The following is a 16,570-nucleotide window of genomic DNA, read 5'->3' as shown; positions in this document are numbered from 1 at the left end:
CGGCCCGAAACATAGGAGATTTCTTGGGTGGATTCCTATTTAGCCTGTTTCATTATTCCCTCTCTTTCCCACATGTTCAGGCTTTGAGTGCCGCTGATTTATGGAGCCCAAACGGCACCGTCTCCGCACACAGGAGCTTTCAGCAGGGTCGACGAGTCCAACGCTTTGCAGAAATATATATATATTGGAGAGCCCAGGAGGGGCCCAGGAGGGGACCCCAAAACAACCGAGTGAGGACTGGTCAAGGAATGCAACAGTCGGAGAGAACGGGCTTGCAATGGATTCTCGGCGCAACGTTATTTTTCCTAAAGTCTCGCTTGCATTGGGCAACGATGTCCGAGTTATATTCTCTCTCTGCATCCCTTCCCCCTCTGGGTTCAACTATTTTGGACGCTCCAGACCTCTTCGAATTTGTTGAGCAGTTCCTTCTGTTGGGTTCATAAAGGCGTGTTATCTGAAGGAAGGAGGATCTACTTGGAAGCAATTCCAGAAAAAGTTTCTTGTCCATCCCTATCAAGGTTTCTCAGAGACTCCGCAGCGCTTTTTACATCGGCCTAAGGTTTACTCCTAAGCGTGCGTAGGATCGCGGCCACCGTTTCTGCGCTCAGATAGCTTGGCGGCTGCAAGAGAACTTGCTTCCCAAGTAAGCGTGTTTCAAAGAAATGAAGTTAAAGCTGCGAGCCATCCTTTGGGAATTAAGTGGGAAGGGATCGGAATTCTAAGCGACCGTCAGCTCGCTTGCTGCGTTTCAACCAAGTACTCTTTCAAATACGATTTAAAACCAAAAAAACACGCGATGCTGCGACTTCAAAGCACTTGCGCTCTGAACCAGTTCCCTTCGCGTTTGTTTGTAGGTTTCTACACCGTGTGAATAAAGAAGGCTGATCGCCGAAGAATTGATGCTTTTGAATTATGGTGCTGAAGGAGACTCTTGAGAGTCCCATGGACTGCAAGAAGATCAAACCTCTCCATTCTGAAGGAAATCAGCCCTGAGTTCTCACTGGAAGGACAGATCCTGAAGCTGAGGCTCCATTCATTTGGCCACCTCATGAGAAGAGAAGACTCCCTGGAAAAGACCCTGATGCTGGGAAAGATGGAGGGCACAAGGAGAAGGGGACGACAGAGAATGAGATGGTTGGATGGTGTTCTTGAAGCTACTAGCATGAGTTTGATCAAACTGCGGGAAGCAGTGGAGGACAGAAGTGCCTGGCGTGCTCTGGTCCATGGGGTCACGAAGAGTCGGACACGACTAAACGACTAAACAACAACACACCGTGTGAGCCTAACCTCTTCTGATCTGAGGAAATTCCCACTGTAGCCAGTAGATTTCAGGATCGTAGGAACGCAGTTTTACGAGAGAGTAAGTCACATAGTCTTTGGCTGGGCTTACTTCTGAGTGAACGTGCTTAGGATAGGGTTGCCTGGCTTATAATTGAGTGGACTCTTTCTATGCATCATTCATTTCAATCAAAGTTCCCGGGATCTACCACTATGAGGTGAGCAATCTGGGGCAAATTTCTAGCTCCCGGAGGATCTTGACCCTTCCTAGGAAAAAGTCCCTTGGGGTAATTCTAGACAGCTCCCTGGATTCTCAGTCTAACAAAAACGGCGCCTCCTTTTACTAGTGGAGATATGGGCGAGCAGCACTGGCCCGCCCAGCTGCTGTCTTTGAGCTGCCGTCGAGGAAGCCTCGTGGGACTTCTTTGTGAGTAAGCAGACCTCTGGCTGCATGGTTAGAAGCCCTACAATTAAATCAGGTTAAACATTTTAAGCTTGCTACCTCTTTCCGTTCCGGTTCCCCCTCCCCGATTTCCTTCTGCCTCACCGCCTCCTCCTTGGCGTGTCAGGTGATTTCTCGCCCTCGAAAGGAGGTTTTTCTTTAAAAAGAAAATAAAACAAAATCGAAAGGCGTGCACTGAGATGCATCTGGTGTGAAGTGGCTCGTCTCTCCGCCCCCCACGTCTTTTCCCCGAGATTCGTGCAAGCCACCAGTATTCCCTGGAGATGGCACGCCAGGGCGCTAGTCATCAAGGTCTTATCTTTTTCTCCCTCTCGTTTACCAGAAGATTCGGACGACTGCCCCGTTCCTCCCGTCTGTCCCCAAGCTAGGCTGAAGCTCAAGGAGCCAGGAGAGCACCCTAGATGTTTGGGAGGCCCTTGGAAGCCCCGCTCTTCATTGGCGGCTGAAAGCCCCCTTCGAGGACCATCCTGGTGGCTGGTCAAGAAACACCCGCAGCCTGCACAGTAACAGCCGTGATAGCCTCGTCTTGCGCCTCGGGCCATCTGAGGCAGAGCGAGACGGGCCTTTTCGCGTTGGGTGGCATTGTCTTCCACCCCAGGGAGAGTTGTTATATAATATATATTACTCCAGGACGGGTTTTCATTAACGGTGCGTTCCGGTCATTTAACCGTCTTGGAAAGCGCACGTCGAAAAGGGAGGGCGCCTCGCCTCCTAACGGAAGTCTCCACCTTCTCCAACTTGGTGGCCCCTCCGGATGTTTCAAGTGGTTGCCCAAACTAGGTTGAAGGCTGCTGTGAAGCCTTGACACCCGCAGTGGGGACTCTCCAGTAGTTGTTGGACTCCAATTCCCATCAGCCTCAGCTGAAAGGAACACCAACAGACAAGGATGATGGGATATGTAGTCCAGCCAAGGCCATGTCATACGACAGGACCCCCCCCCCCTTAATTGCATCAGCCTTCGCCAATTCTGCGGGAAGCGCTTAGACTACAACTCCCATCATTCCTGACCATCTGCTGTACTGGCCGGGGCTGATGGGAACTGGAGTGCAATGCAACAGGTTGGGGAGGCTGGCATAGACTGCTGTTAGGGAACATCAATCCAAGTAATCCTTGAAGCCTTGATAGATTTAGCCCGGACAGCCTAATCAACAAGCCAGCGTCTTCGTGGAAAACTAGAATTTAAACTCAGTTAACCCGACAGGTGTAATCGAAGGGGTGTGTGTATAATTCCCGTTTCGGACCGTTTCAGCACCTGAATCTTCCACGACCGAAAATATATATGCCACAAGACGAAAATAAGGAAGAAATGTAGAATTGTGATTTTTCAAACCGCAACCCACAACAGGATTGCATTCAGTCTTAGAGTAAACAAATCGAAGTTAATGGACGTGACTAACTTGGGCTCATTAATATCAGTGGGTCTACTCTGAGTAGGATGTATACAACCCGTATAGTGTTTTGCTAAATACCAATGCGCGGTTGAGAAAGATGGAGAGGCTGGGAGTTTAAACCGCTTTACAAAATCAGATTAAAACGATCGAGGTGGCAGTCAAGGCTGCTGCGATCAAACGGTGCTACGGAATTCCCTGGGCTTCTGGGTTGAGACGGCGCTGCACTGCACACGAGTGAAGGACAGCAGGCCATTACCTGGCGAAGCGAGACACCTGGCCTTCCAGATGTTGAAGGATGGTGACTCCCATCATCCCTGACCACTGGACATGCAGGCTGCCGGAAGCTGAAGCTGGAGTCCAACCATTTATGGTGGTGCATGGCTCACCCAGCGCTAGATAGGTCCAACTGGCACTGTTTTCCCATTGTATTAAATGGGGACGATCATACGAGAAACTGGCCACTGCCAGTTCGAAACTATATTTGTTTACTCCCTGGACTATAATGGGACTGGCTCACTAGTAAGTATGCATAACACTGCGTTTAAAGATAAGCAGTCTCCTTTCCAGCCATTTAGCAGGGCTTCATTTTTTAATTATCATTTTAATAAAATGTATACAGAGCTTGATTTTAGTAAAACCTTTAAGGGGTTTACATTAAAATAATCAATAAAAGTAATTTTAACGTAATTAAAAGCATTAATGACAATTCAAATTAACAAGGGGGGGGGGGAGATTAAAGCACGTCTACGTGTTGTGCCCTGGTAAAAAGGTAAAGGGACCCCTGACCATTAGGTCCAGTCGTGGCCGACTCTGTGGTTGCGGCGCTCATCTCGCTTTATTGCGCCCTGGTAGGCTTGCCTAAATGAAAATGTTTTAAGCAGGTACCCGGAAGTGCCGAGGGAAGGCGCCTGCCTGGTGTCCACAGGCAGGGAGTTCCAATGTTTCGGTGCTCCCACACTAAAAGCACGCTTTCTTCCAAGTGTGGTTTGAGTAGCGTTTATGTGGCGCCTCTAATAGTGCCCCTTCTGCAGATCCAGGTAGTCGAGTGGGGAGAGGCGATCCCTCAGGGAAATCCAGCGGCTTCCTCCCGCTTCTCCCTCTCCACTGCTTCACTTCAATTGCGCGAGGAAATCCCTACAATTGCTGAGCCCAGGGAACGCCTTTAAAAAGTCTCCGCAACTTTCTGGCGGGTAAAGTTGCACTTTGTCGAACTGAAAGGTTCTCAAGATAAAGCGGGTCAACTTGCGTGTCACTAAAAATAAAACTTCTCAAGTGACTAAAATAAATAATATGTTTTCTGACGAGAGCATCCGCCACTCCTTTAGCTCCCAAATGCAACAGAACATGAGACTGCAAGCTTCCGTTGGATGTGCACGCTCTTTACTCAGAAGTAAATCCCATTATTTTCAGTGGGGCTTTCTCCCAGGCAAGAGTGGAAAGAACTGCAACCCTGAAAAAGCTGTTGAGAGTAAAAATAAGAGAGAGATGGCCCACAAACTGCTGTTTTATTGTCTGCAACGTGTTCTTGGCTCAATAATCCTCCTTTAATGGTGGGTTTATTCTGCTTGATTAGACAGAATCATAGAGTTGGAAGGGACCCAACAGTTCATCTAGCACAAATACTTGCAATGCAGCTAAAGAAGTTTTTTCTGCCATGCTTCCGCAATGCTACCACCTTATTGCTGTCCGGGGGCGGGGCAGAGGGGCAGCGGCGCATCAACAGCAGGACAAAAGCGGACTTCTGGTGTGAAATGTTACAGGATTCCAGCAGGAAGTGTTGCAGGATATGCACTGGTGGGAAATGAAGCAGTATGACCCCCCCCCTGATTTTTGCAGGGGCAAATAGCATTGAGAGGGGGATCCTGTGCAGCCGCCCCATAGAATCAGGAGCAGAGCGTCATTAATGCGCAACAAAAGACGGCTGGTAACATGGGCGTAGCTAAGGGGGGGGGAGTCAAGGTCAATACAAATCTGAGGTTCTGAGTCCGCCCCCCCCCAACTAAAATCCTGGCTTCGCCCATGGCTGGGAAGGCCGAGAGGGAGAATAGCTGCGTCTATTCAGCTTCCACATCTGATCACTGGAGCAGCTTTGGTTTCCCCAAGATGGTGAGAGAGCTCAGAGTCAGGCCCATTGAACGCAGCACACAAACCAAGGAGATTCAGCAGCGCGTGAAATAATTCCCCTCTCCATTTTGTTACCTCTCTCCCTCTCCACATCCTTCCCAACGCACACAAACATACTGTCGTGGCGGTGATCGGTAGGAAGAGGTGCCTGGGTTCGCCCTGGAGATGGAAGGAGAGACGGGCCCTCCCTGCTCTCCTGCATGGAGCCACCTAAGCTAGAGTTCTAACTCAGGATCACGAGCAACCCGGAGAGGTAGGCAGCGCGGTGAAGTCTGCCTCGAAGCCCCTCGCCGTCCTAAGGAAATCCCCAGTGGGATGAGGAAGGTCGAAGTCTGACGCACACAGGAACAAGTGCATCCTTCCTGGAGCCAGGAGGGTCCAGAGAGGAAGCCACTGCAGTGCCTTCCGGATGTTGTTTAACTCCTATCATCCGTCCTCCTTGGTGCTGATGGGACTTGGAGTCCAAGGACATCTGCAGCGCACCAACTTCGGATGCAGCGCTGGGCTTCGAGCGAAAAGAGCCGGGTTCAAATCCCGTGCTTGGACCCAAAACGTGGACTAGTTAATCATTTCTTCTTCCTCTCTCTGGGTTGTTGTAAGGCTTAAAGGGGAGGAGGGAGAAACCTAGTATTGCCACCACAGGTGCAAAATGAAGGTGTGAGTGTTGGACCACCACCCCGGACTACTGGCTGTCCTTGGGCTGATGTGAGTTGCCCAGCAAAATCTGGAGGGCTATAACTGTCTGGCACAAAATAATGTACATGGCCTTTCCACAGCTAGGGAAGTGGCTAAAGCTTTGGACCAGGAATTCTCAAACAGGAATTTCTCGTCCTGACCTCCTTCAGGAGGGATATACACCTATCGCCGGCACGCGTAAAATGTGGGTCTTCAAGGGCCGCTAAGGGAGGAAGGGAGAGATAGGATAAATTCCGCTTATTCCAGCCAGTCTGAGCAGCCACTTCCCCTTGGCTGAGCCCAGGAAGCTCATCTGAGGGTGAATGGGGATATAGGACACTGCAGTCCCGCATACCTGTTCATGCTTGTTTGGTTTTCTTCCTATTGTGAACCGCCGGGGGATCTTCGGATGAAAGGCGGTGTACAAATTTAAAATAAAAATAATACTCAGAAGTTATATTAATGGCAGTGGGGCTTATTCCCAGGTAAGTCAGCACAGGTCCGAGGCTGAGGCAAGAAACCGCATTGTTGTTATTACATTTATTTCATTATCACAGAGTTGGAAGGGATCCCGAGGATCATCTAGTCAAACCCCTGCAATGCAGAAATCTTTTTGTCCAATGTGGGTCTTCAACCCACGATCGCGAAATTAGGAGTCTCATGCCCTGCCGTACCGCTTCATGCCAAAAAAATAGGCTTCTGGGCGGTTGACAGAATATAGAAAGGCACTTCAACGTCGATGCAGGTGACCATATTATAATTATTATTAATTTATATTGCGCATTATAAAAACCACTGAAACATTAAGGCGTGTGATCATAATACTGTATATATTTGCTTGTTGGCTTGCTGCTTCCTTCCACAACAAACTTCTTCCGTGGTTTCTGATGTATAAAAACCGGTTCCATAAACAGCAGCAGGCTACGACAGTCCAAAGACCTCTGCAATATCAAACCACCACTCGAAAGGCGATGGACTCTCCTTCGTGGGAAGTTTTTAAACAGAGGCTGGATGGCCCTCTGTCAGGGATTCCTGCATTGCAAGGGACTGGACTAGATGACCCCTGGGGGTACTTTTCAACCCTGCGACTCTATGAAATTCCTACCTCGATCAGCATTCTGTTCCCAAGCCTATGTGCCAGCGAAACCCCCAAGTGAGACGCAGGAGATATAGCGCCCTCCCGCCAGCAAGCTCTGCACGCAGCGGGCTCATAGGACGGGACTGTTTTCCTTGGGGCACCTGCGCTTCCTTTGTGGAAAGACATTTCCACGAACACACCCAGTTTACATCATAATGAGAACTCGGGAGCGAGAAATCTTCCAAACAGAGGTCCTAGGCCAATCCGAATCAAGGCCAGCTATTGCGATGCTACTGGACAGACGGATGTTACAGTGAAGAAACGAACCTCCTCCCTGCGTAAAGTGCTGCGTTTTCGCCTCTCTTATCCTCTACGTCTCCCCGCTTCCCAGTACTGTGGTGGATTCAATCCGCAGAGCAGAATCCGAAAGGCAGGCAAAGTTTTGGATACATAAATAAGTACCACGAGCCACGTGGCTGTACGATCCCGTTCTGCCGGGTCTACCGCGCTTCCCCCTTAAAATAAAAAAATACAAAATCAGGTTGCCTCGGGCTCAGACTTACAAATCTCCTGCCCCGGAACAACAGGCCTGGAGTGATCCCAGACCAATACCGTCAAAGAGTAACACAGAGCAATTTGGACCCAAGCCCTCCCGATCTCACCAGAGGTGCCTGCCAAACGCCTCTAAACCCTGCAGGCATTCGTTGCAAACAAGTTATTTAATTCCCCGCCCCTACACCTAACCAGATGCGTCCGCTCGCTTGCGCTTCCTTCCCAAAGAAAAGGGGGAAATCGTCCTACCGAGTTCAGCGAGGCTTCTTCCGAAAAAAGTCTGTCTAGGGCGGCAGCATAAAGTTAGGCGCTTTCTTGGGAGTAACACTGAACTCAGTAGGGATAACTCCGGAGTAAACATGCCTAGGAGGGGGACACAACAGTACTGTCCTCATCCCAGGCGTTTCCTTCGTCCAGACAATATGCCTCCAACTCAGTTTAGTGCTGGCTTGCTGGGGGGCGCGGGGAGGGGAAGGACCCCCAGGCTGGTCCCCCTCCCTTCATCCCGGGTCTTCTACCTCTTTGCTGGGCCAGGAAGCGCAGATTGGAACCGTCTGCGGGGCTCCGTCGCTCCGGCCGTCTGGTCTGCATTAGCGGTTTGTTGTTTTTGTTTTGTTTTTTTATAAGGGGCTCAAACAAATCGAATACAAGGTCGCCCCATCATTAAAAGCGGTGAATTCCCTTCTTCCCCATTAAAATACTTCCCTGCTTGTATTTCATTCGCCTTACGCCAACCACAACACAGCCCCGAAGGCGCGGCCCGGATTGCGCTTCCCTCGCCCCGGCCGGCCGGCGGATGGACCCACCTAGAAATCCGCAGCTTTCCGTCAACACGCAGGCCGAGAGGAGCTGCCAGAGGGACCCGCATTCCTCAACCGTCGCAGCCCAGCCCTGCTTCCCACCCCGCAGGGGTTGTTTTCGAACTGCGGGCGCTCCCCGCCCCTCGAAAAACTTCCCTTCCCTTTCGCCTACCCGCAAATCCCCACGAGGGATAGGAAAGACGCGTCTACGAAGAACGGAGGGAAATGCCCGGCTCGAGCACAGCCGCGCTTTGCGGCCTGCTTGCCTGGCTTCTCCTTCTTTTTGCAGGAAATATCGCCACTAATTCTGAAACACACACGCGAGAGAGAGAGAGAGAGAGAGAGAGAGAGAGAGAGAGAGAGATACACCCACCCACTTCAAGGCTTTAAAACCAGCGTCTTCCTCAAGTTCCACACCAGCAGCAATGCAAAGCCAGCAGGTGGGCAGTGTTCACACGTGACGCTTGATGCCCCAGTCCACCTACTGAGGGGCAAGTGGGACTTACTTCCGGGTAAAGGGGCAGGGGCAGCGAGTCCCCCTCTGTTGCTGTTTCCTAAAACCTTAAAAAACAAACTCCATTTCCCTTCCCAGTTCTCAAACTTTCACACGCGTGTCCTCCGATTCAGAGGGAGAGGCTCCAAGAGGCGTCACAGCAGGGTTACCACGGTGGTGACCTTCAGATGCTGTTGGACTGCGACTCTCACCATTGGGCCATGAGAGTTGGAGTCTAACAGCACATGGGAGCGCCACCTTGGTGACCCCGAGGATAAAATACGCAGGTGTAAAAGATGGTCAAACACGCGGTCCATTTCTCTTCTGCTTTGTACAGGGACGCGGTCTGCATGTGGTACACAAGGGGTTGTATCCAAATCCAACCCAGAGAAGACCTGGAATTAAGGAACCTAAATTGGTCAGGTCTATTCACTTCAATGGGTCTACTCTGAGTAGGGCGAATATTGGACACAGTCCATGGAACGGAGCCTCAAAGAAGCTGGGGTGTTGTTGTTTTTAGTGTCCTGTTTATGAAAAGGGTCGTGCCACGCTCAGCCCTCGCTAGCTGCTCTCGGTCCCTTTGCTGAAACCTGCGGATCTTCCTGACCCCGGCCCGGCATCCCGATCCAGTGGCGTAGCGTGGGGGGTGCAGGGGGGGTCTGCCGCACCGGGCGCAACATCTGGGGGGGGCGGGGAAGAGACTCGAGTGCTAAAATCCACGGGTTAGGGGGCGCAAATTACTTGCCTTGCCCCGGGTGCTGAGAACCCACGCTACGCCACTGTCCTGATCCCAGACACGCGGAGGTGCCCGCGGCAATGGACCTGCCCTGCAGCCCGTATGAATCCTGAAGACTCTCATCCAAGGCAAACTCAGCGAGGCAGAGAGAACCGTGCTCCAAAACGGAGATCCACGATTGTAACCAAGACAGCGCCTTGAAGACAAATACAAATATGTATTGAAGTGGCATGAGCTTCCTCGAGCTAGGATGCACTCGGCCAGATGCACGGGGTGTAGCGTGCTATCGTGAGTTTACAGGAATAAATTACACGTGGAAGGAGTGCGTTAGAAAGAGGCAACAGCGAAGTCAGAATGAAACGAAGCGCAGAAAGCAGAGACGCAGGGAGCGTAACCACTCACAAAACTGTTGCTGCTAATCCATACGCATTCGCCAATTCACACGTGAGCAGGTTTACTTGTTTTTTAAACCACGCAGCGTGCTTTCCAGCCTTATATTCACCTGCGAGGAAATCAGTTCGACTGAACTCACGGACTTCGGCTGCGCTGTGAGAAACTGAAGTCACAGTCGCGGTTGCTTTCTTCCAAGCAAGCCTTATTCTGATGCGCCAGGCACGTGTGAACTCCGTGGAAAGAAATGCCTTATGGACGTCGTGTCAGTGGGCATTCCCAGCACCTACGAGCTTCCACTGTTTCCAACCTGCCGCTCGTTTTTAGCATATCCCTGGTCAATAATATACCAAGCGTTTAAGAGCCGGCCTGCCTGCACTTCCCTCGCCTTCCACAAATTCTGGGATTTCCTTCTTCAAACCCCTGAGCCTCACCTGCCTTTCACCTTCCTCGGGTAGTAAATCACAGCAATCACTCGCTCTCAGGCAGGCCTGCCGATTTCTCACCCCAGAGCCTGAGCTCTGAGCCCCCATGGGATTTATTTCTGCACAAGAATGTCTAAAGAGTTGTCAAGGAAAATATTATTATTATTATTATGAATTATTATTAATAATAAGTGCCTTTGCGGTTCACCCCTCAATCCGGCGGCAGTTCCTAATTGTTCTGCTTTATTGTGGGGTTTCTAAACGTGGGGAGAGGGAGGGCGGCGGCGGAGGAGCGAGCCGAGCACCATCTGCGTTTTAATGAGTTTACTTCATGCGCCAACAGTAATTTTCCTACATTCAGCGAGGTCCTGTCTGATCTTGCGACCATAACTGGGAGGAGTGGTGAAAGGGGAGGGGGGTAACCGGGCTTTATGGTAAGTGGGGAGGAGTTAATGCTAAGTACCCCCCACTTCTCCCCCCTAAACAACAAAAATAATAAAGCATGTGAGCCAGCGGAGCCCTCTCCGCTTAGTAAACTATTCTGAAAGTTCTGCACCGAAGGGGGAGAGTTTCTTTTTTTTAGGGGGTGTTATTTTTTTTAAGTGACGCCCTTCTAAAAACCACCAGCGAAGTCCTAACCGTGCCATCCTAGATCTAAGCAGGTACCATCGATTTGCAGCCGAAATCACTCTGGATTTATCCCCGTGGAAAGTATGGCTCGGGCTACGACTCTCGACTACGACTCTCTCTGGCCCTGATGGGACGCTGCGCTGGGAGGAGAGACAGAAGCGAGACTTAGGATCACTTCTCTTTGCTCCAAGCTCAGCTGAAACCAGAGAGGAACCCCATCACTCTGCGTTACTTATAATGTTTTGGGAGAAAGAGAACAGTTTCTTTAGCCAGATCCACAATAAATCACCCTAGACTCCAGCAGAGTGAAAGAAAAATGGTGGGTGGGATTCGTAGGAGCGTCGGTTTCTATAAAAACAAAAAATAAAAAGGAAGCCATTCCAGCCACTCTATTGCCTTTTTGTTTAAAGCGACATTGGCCAGGCGAGCAAATTCCGCGGCGATCCTCAAGGGAGGGCTTGGAGGAGAATTATTCCGCGTTAGGGAAATGGAAAGTCTGTAGCTGCGCGTCGGGCAGGAGTCCTGCGAATCATTGGAGAGGAGTGCTCCGCTCCTGCTCCTGCTGCTGCTGCATAAGCCCATCTCAGCAATTAACTGGAGGACGGGGGGAGCGGGGAGCCCACAGGGAGGTGGGCTTTGAAAAAGAAAAAGGGGGGAGCCCAAGCGGGGGTCGCCTGCCACTTCAGAGGAACGGAAGTTCTCTTGAAGTCCTCCCCGTCGAGGGTGCGCCATTGGCTGGCCCGCCTTCATTATGGGAGACTAGACAATCTTTGATATGTTATGACATGAACACTCAATTAGATCACTGAGTTGAACTACTCCAATCAGGGGCTTGATGCTAAGCAACCCTCAGAAGGTCCAGCACGAGGTCACAGCCTGTGACACATCAAATCAAAATCAATGGGGACGGCGGGGGGGGGGAGGAACGAAGGCTTTCCTCCTCCTCCTCCTCACCCCCGCCCCTTCACCAAACCAGGGCTCCTCCTGGGGGAATTGCTCTCCCGATTGCTCTGCCACCATCGCCCGCCTTCCCTCGGAGAAAATTCTCCCAGGAGGGCAAAGTGAGATCCATCTTTGGAGTCACGTTTTCAGGGTCCTCTGTAGCCTGCAAACTGTCCCCCTTCCTATCCCTTTTGTTTAGAAGGCAGCGATTTAAACTGGAGAGGTGTGTCCCAAGTTGGTTGTGGTTTTTGAAACAAACCACATTTAAAACACCAAGGAAGGGTGGGGGCCCGTTTCCTAGCTGAGAAGCGAGATAATCTCCTTTAAAATCAGATAGCACGCTATTCTCCCCTCCTCTCCTTAGAAACCCATTCTTGGTGGGGGTGGCGAGCGAGAATGGAGAATTAAGAAGCCGTTCAGGTGCCACCGACCAGCTATTTTTAACCGAGGCTGCCAGCTAAGGCCTCCTTTGGAAGGATTGCTCTCAACGAACGAGCAAACAGAAAACCCATCCGAGAACAGTGTTTCGAATATGCCTAGCATCCATCAATCTCTCGTTATGGTGGTGGGGGGCCGGCGGAGGTAGAGGCGCAAGGAGAATCGCGGTTAACTCTTCCCATGAACCGCAGATAAGAGTAATCTCCTGGGCTCCCCTTCTCCAGTGAAAGCTACCTTACGAATCTCTGACTCATGTTAAGCTTGCGGTCTAGCCGTGAGAATGGAAGGGAATCGCCTGGGGTCCCCCCTTCCTATTCACTTTCCAATTGCCCTTCGAAGCAATAAGGGGCAATAGATTTAAACCTGAAGACAGGCTGCGAGATACCTGTAAGGTAGGGAGCAACGGATGGTAAGGAGCCGGGATGGGGGGGGGGGAGAGAGAGAGAGAAAGGAAAAAAGGGGGGTGTAAACAGTTTAAACCCCGGGGAGGGGGAAAAGTACTGTAAGTTAAAATCCCCCAGTAGGAAAATAAATAACGTTTTAAAAAAACAAAAACAGAAGAAACAATTTACTCCAGGAGTGTAAAGATGGCCATGGAGCATATAGGAAAACGCTTAACAATGCCTGGAAAGTGTCCATGCCTCATTAGCCGGTCTCAGGGTTGGTATGTGGGTTGAGGGGGTGTTTCAAGCCCCCCCCCATTAATTGCTGGCGTCCCCATCTCCTTGGGGCAGAGACCTTTAAAGGACAGGGGAGCTACCCGGATCTTTTGAAACGAAGAGCAAACTTTTAGTTCATTCCTTTTATTTTGCTCTTTTTTCAGCGGGAGGGAATCAACTACCATTTGCAGCCGGCGGTTTTGATGTTTGCTCCCTCCAAGGCTCTGCAAGGCTCAAGAACCAGCCCCCTGGCTCGGTTAGGAGGGCAGCCCCTGCGCGCAAAGGGCCCGGACGAGGCAGGCAGGGAGACCTGAACAGGGATGTGGGTCGAGACCTGACTTTGGGGAAAGAGCGTGCTAAATGGGAAGGGGGGGTGAGAGAAGGAGGGAGAAGAGTGTGGGAATGACCGAATTTACAGTTGTATTTATGATCCCCCGAAGGATCCTCAGAGATTTCGGAAAGTGGGACGCGGACCGTCCATTAAAGGCTTAGAGAAGCGCATCACCTACAAGGGAGTGAGGTGGGTGGGTGGGTGATGAAGCGATCTTTAGGGGATCCTGAGATCTAGCTGGACCTGAAGATGCTGCGATTGTACCCGGATTTGTTTTCTTGGGTTTTTTAAAAGAGGAGATGGCGGATTTATGTGGAAAAGATACGAAGTATGTGTATGGGGCAGGGATTCCCACGGAATCCTACGGAGGCTGCCACGCATTAGGGAGGGAGCCCTATTCAACCCGGTGGGATTTGCTCAGCAGTAACCGCGTGCCGGATGGGGTCGAAGGTCCTTTTTATTTTGCACCGGTTTTAATATTCATTGTGGCTAAATGATTCTGATTCTGTGGGAGCTGGCAGAAGCGGAGGCGCGCCTTCCTGGCGGTTAGAACCGAGCAAGCGCTGACCCTCGCAAAGTTTTATTGGACCGAAAAAGAACAATCCCCCCGCTCCTTAATTTGTGTCATACAAAATCGGGCCGGGTGGGAGGATACCCCCCCCCCGTCGCGATTAACCTGGATCTGGATTCCCACAAGGAAACCGGTGGCCGCGAACACACCGACACATCCCCACGCGCCTTCGGATTACTCCGAATTCCGCTGCGCTTTTAATTCGCCGAACAGAATAATTCCCGTAGAAACGGCTTCCTAACAGAGCACCGAAAAGAAAACGCGACCCAGAACTGCAGCTCATTCTGATGGGGAAAAAAGCCTGCGAAACATTTCTGGCAGAGAGAGGCGCTTCCGTCGAAGTCCGGGCGCTTTAAGGTTGGATCAAGTTTGGCAGAGGCAAGACAGCAGAGAGACGGGAGAAAACTTGCCCCAGAAACCGAGCTCTACTTTCCCCGTTTATTTCTGAGACGCCAGCGCAACGGAGAAACCAAACTCGAGCATTTGTCCCCAACCCAACGGCGATTCCCCCGGTGGAGACCACCAGACGCCGCTTTCTCAAAGGGGCGCCCCGGCCTCTTGCGCGCCTTGGACTCTTCGGAGAGACCCACCAGAGTCGACGGGGCAGACGCCCCAGGAAGGGCGCAGAAAGGCGGAGGGATCCCCCATCCAAGCAAGGCACGTGCTACTCCAGTGCAAGTATTCCGGAGTGTGTGTGTTCACATCGAGACGCGTGTGGGACCCCCTGTTCAGACTGAACTCCAGAAGGATGCTGGTGGCAGAGCGCGCAGGAGCATAGCTGTCAACTTTTCCCTTTTCTTGCGAGGAATCCTATTCGGAATAAGGGAATTTCCCTTGGAAAAAGTTGACAGCTATGCACAGGAGCTGAGAGAGATTCGAGAGCCTGCAGGAATGACGGGGAAGCCAGGGGAGCGCTGTCGGATCGGTGCCCGTTTTTGGAGGAGGGAACGGAGGGGCTTCAGGCTGGAAGGAGAGAGGATGGGGCGGGGAAAGAGATATTTGGGGGGGGGGAGGGAGGAGGAGACGGTGGATCGGGCCCGGGGAAGTGTCAGAAGGTGGATCGGGCCCGGAGAACCCGCCCGAAGAAGGTGCCCGTCGGCTGCGCCCCGTCGGCTTACCTCGCCCCCTGTCCACGAAGCTGGTGATGGTGTTGGCGGCTTTGGAGGACTGGAAGAAGGTGGCGTTGATGCCCAGCTTCTCGGCGATGGAGTAGGTCCGGTAGAGGGAGAGCATATACTCGTGGGGCTCCACTCGCGGCGGCGGCGGCGGGGCCCAGGCGGAGGGTCCCTTCCGGGCGGCGGCGGCGGCGTCTCGGGGCGCTTGGCTGTCCTGTGGGCTCCGCATGCCCTGCTCGGACTCCCGGAGAGGCTCGCTGGGCGCGTCGTCGGCGGGGATGGTGGCCTGCTGGCAACAGGGCAGATCCCCCCAGAAGAAGCAGGCGAGGAACACGGCGGAGAGCAGAGCCCGGGCCGCATTCATAGCGAGCGAGCGGCTGCCCCGGAGCCAAGCGCGCGCCCGCTCCGCCCAGGCGAGTCCCTCGCGCAGCGCGCACAGCCCAGCCCGGCGCAGCTCCCTCTGGCCGTCTGCGGCGCGGCGCTGGCTGCGAGAGAGGCCACAGCCCGGCCCGGACACGCCCCGCGACACGACACGCCCCTCCCCACGACACGACACGCCTCCTCCTCCCCCGCCCGGGAGGGTTTGGGGGGGGACTGTGGGGGGAGCGGGACGCTGCCAGAGCCGGAATCTCCTTTGCGCCACCAGCCAGGGCTCAGCCCGGGGGCGAGGTGTGCCTTCCGAGCATGTGCAGAGTGCAATGGGCGTAGCCAGGATTTATGTTGCGCGGGGCGGGGGAGAACCTCAATTACCGTAGTTAACTATTTTTATTGATTTACTTGACTGAAGGAGGGGAGCTGGCCTCCTATCTCTCCTGAGCCCCTCGCACTGTGCGATCTTCCCAAGGGGTGGCTGCTAGGCGGGGTTGAATTCGGATCTTAGGAGCCAGAGTAGGCCGGAAAAGAGAGTGACTGGCCACTTCACCGTCTCGATTAGGCGCGTTTGCTAAGCCATAAAAAGGTTAGGCTGGGAGATTTGTTGTAGTGAAATAAGGAGCTGGCACTCTGCACATGCTCCAAGACATTTCTTTGCCAGCTTTTGCTTTGTGTGTTTTCCTTTGTGAGTTTTGGCTGAAACGAATTCCTGGAAAGGAGGAAGGGTTAGAAGTAGCAAACTTCTGATTGGTTTTTCGACCAGCTACACAGCTGAGACAATAGCTTGAGTGGAAATTCGGACTGAAAGAATGGCATTTCGCTGTCCCTTTAAAAAATAAGTTTTGTTTTTTACAATTGACAGGCTCACCTATGAAGTATACCCCAAACCCTCCTTCCACACTGGAACCAAGGAAGAGCCAATGGAAGGAGAGCTGTTCTCAGAGGTTTCCAAAGTTACAGAATACATTTCTACCCCTTCTGGACATTGGGCAAAGTCTGAGCTTGAGCACGTTTTGAATATGCTCTTTTCCACTGGTTCCCCCTCTCCCCCAACAGACTAGTCTAAAATTGCCTAGGGCCTTGGCAGATCACTTAATGATTTTTCTG

At 52.1% G+C, this 16,570-nt stretch overlaps 1 protein-coding gene across 1 annotated transcript in view; it reads right to left on the bottom strand.

Annotated features, from left to right (window-relative positions):
- GDF6 (growth differentiation factor 6) overlaps window positions 1-15,557 on the bottom strand; it is a 29,297-nt gene extending 13,740 nt beyond the window's left edge. The window contains exon 1 of the mRNA XM_083517361.1: window positions 15,095-15,557. Within this exon, the coding sequence (XP_083373487.1) occupies window positions 15,095-15,455 (361 nt within the window). The 5' untranslated portion in view covers window positions 15,456-15,557. The remainder of the gene's footprint in view (window positions 1-15,094) is intronic.
- Between the last annotated feature and the right edge of the window lie 1,013 nt (window positions 15,558-16,570).

This window comes from Podarcis liolepis, assembly GCF_965112155.1.
Source record: "Podarcis liolepis genome assembly, chromosome: 8".
In the NCBI taxonomy this organism is placed as follows: Eukaryota; Metazoa; Chordata; class Lepidosauria; order Squamata; family Lacertidae; genus Podarcis; species Podarcis liolepis.
This window is presented reverse-complemented; position numbering and strand designations above follow the sequence as displayed.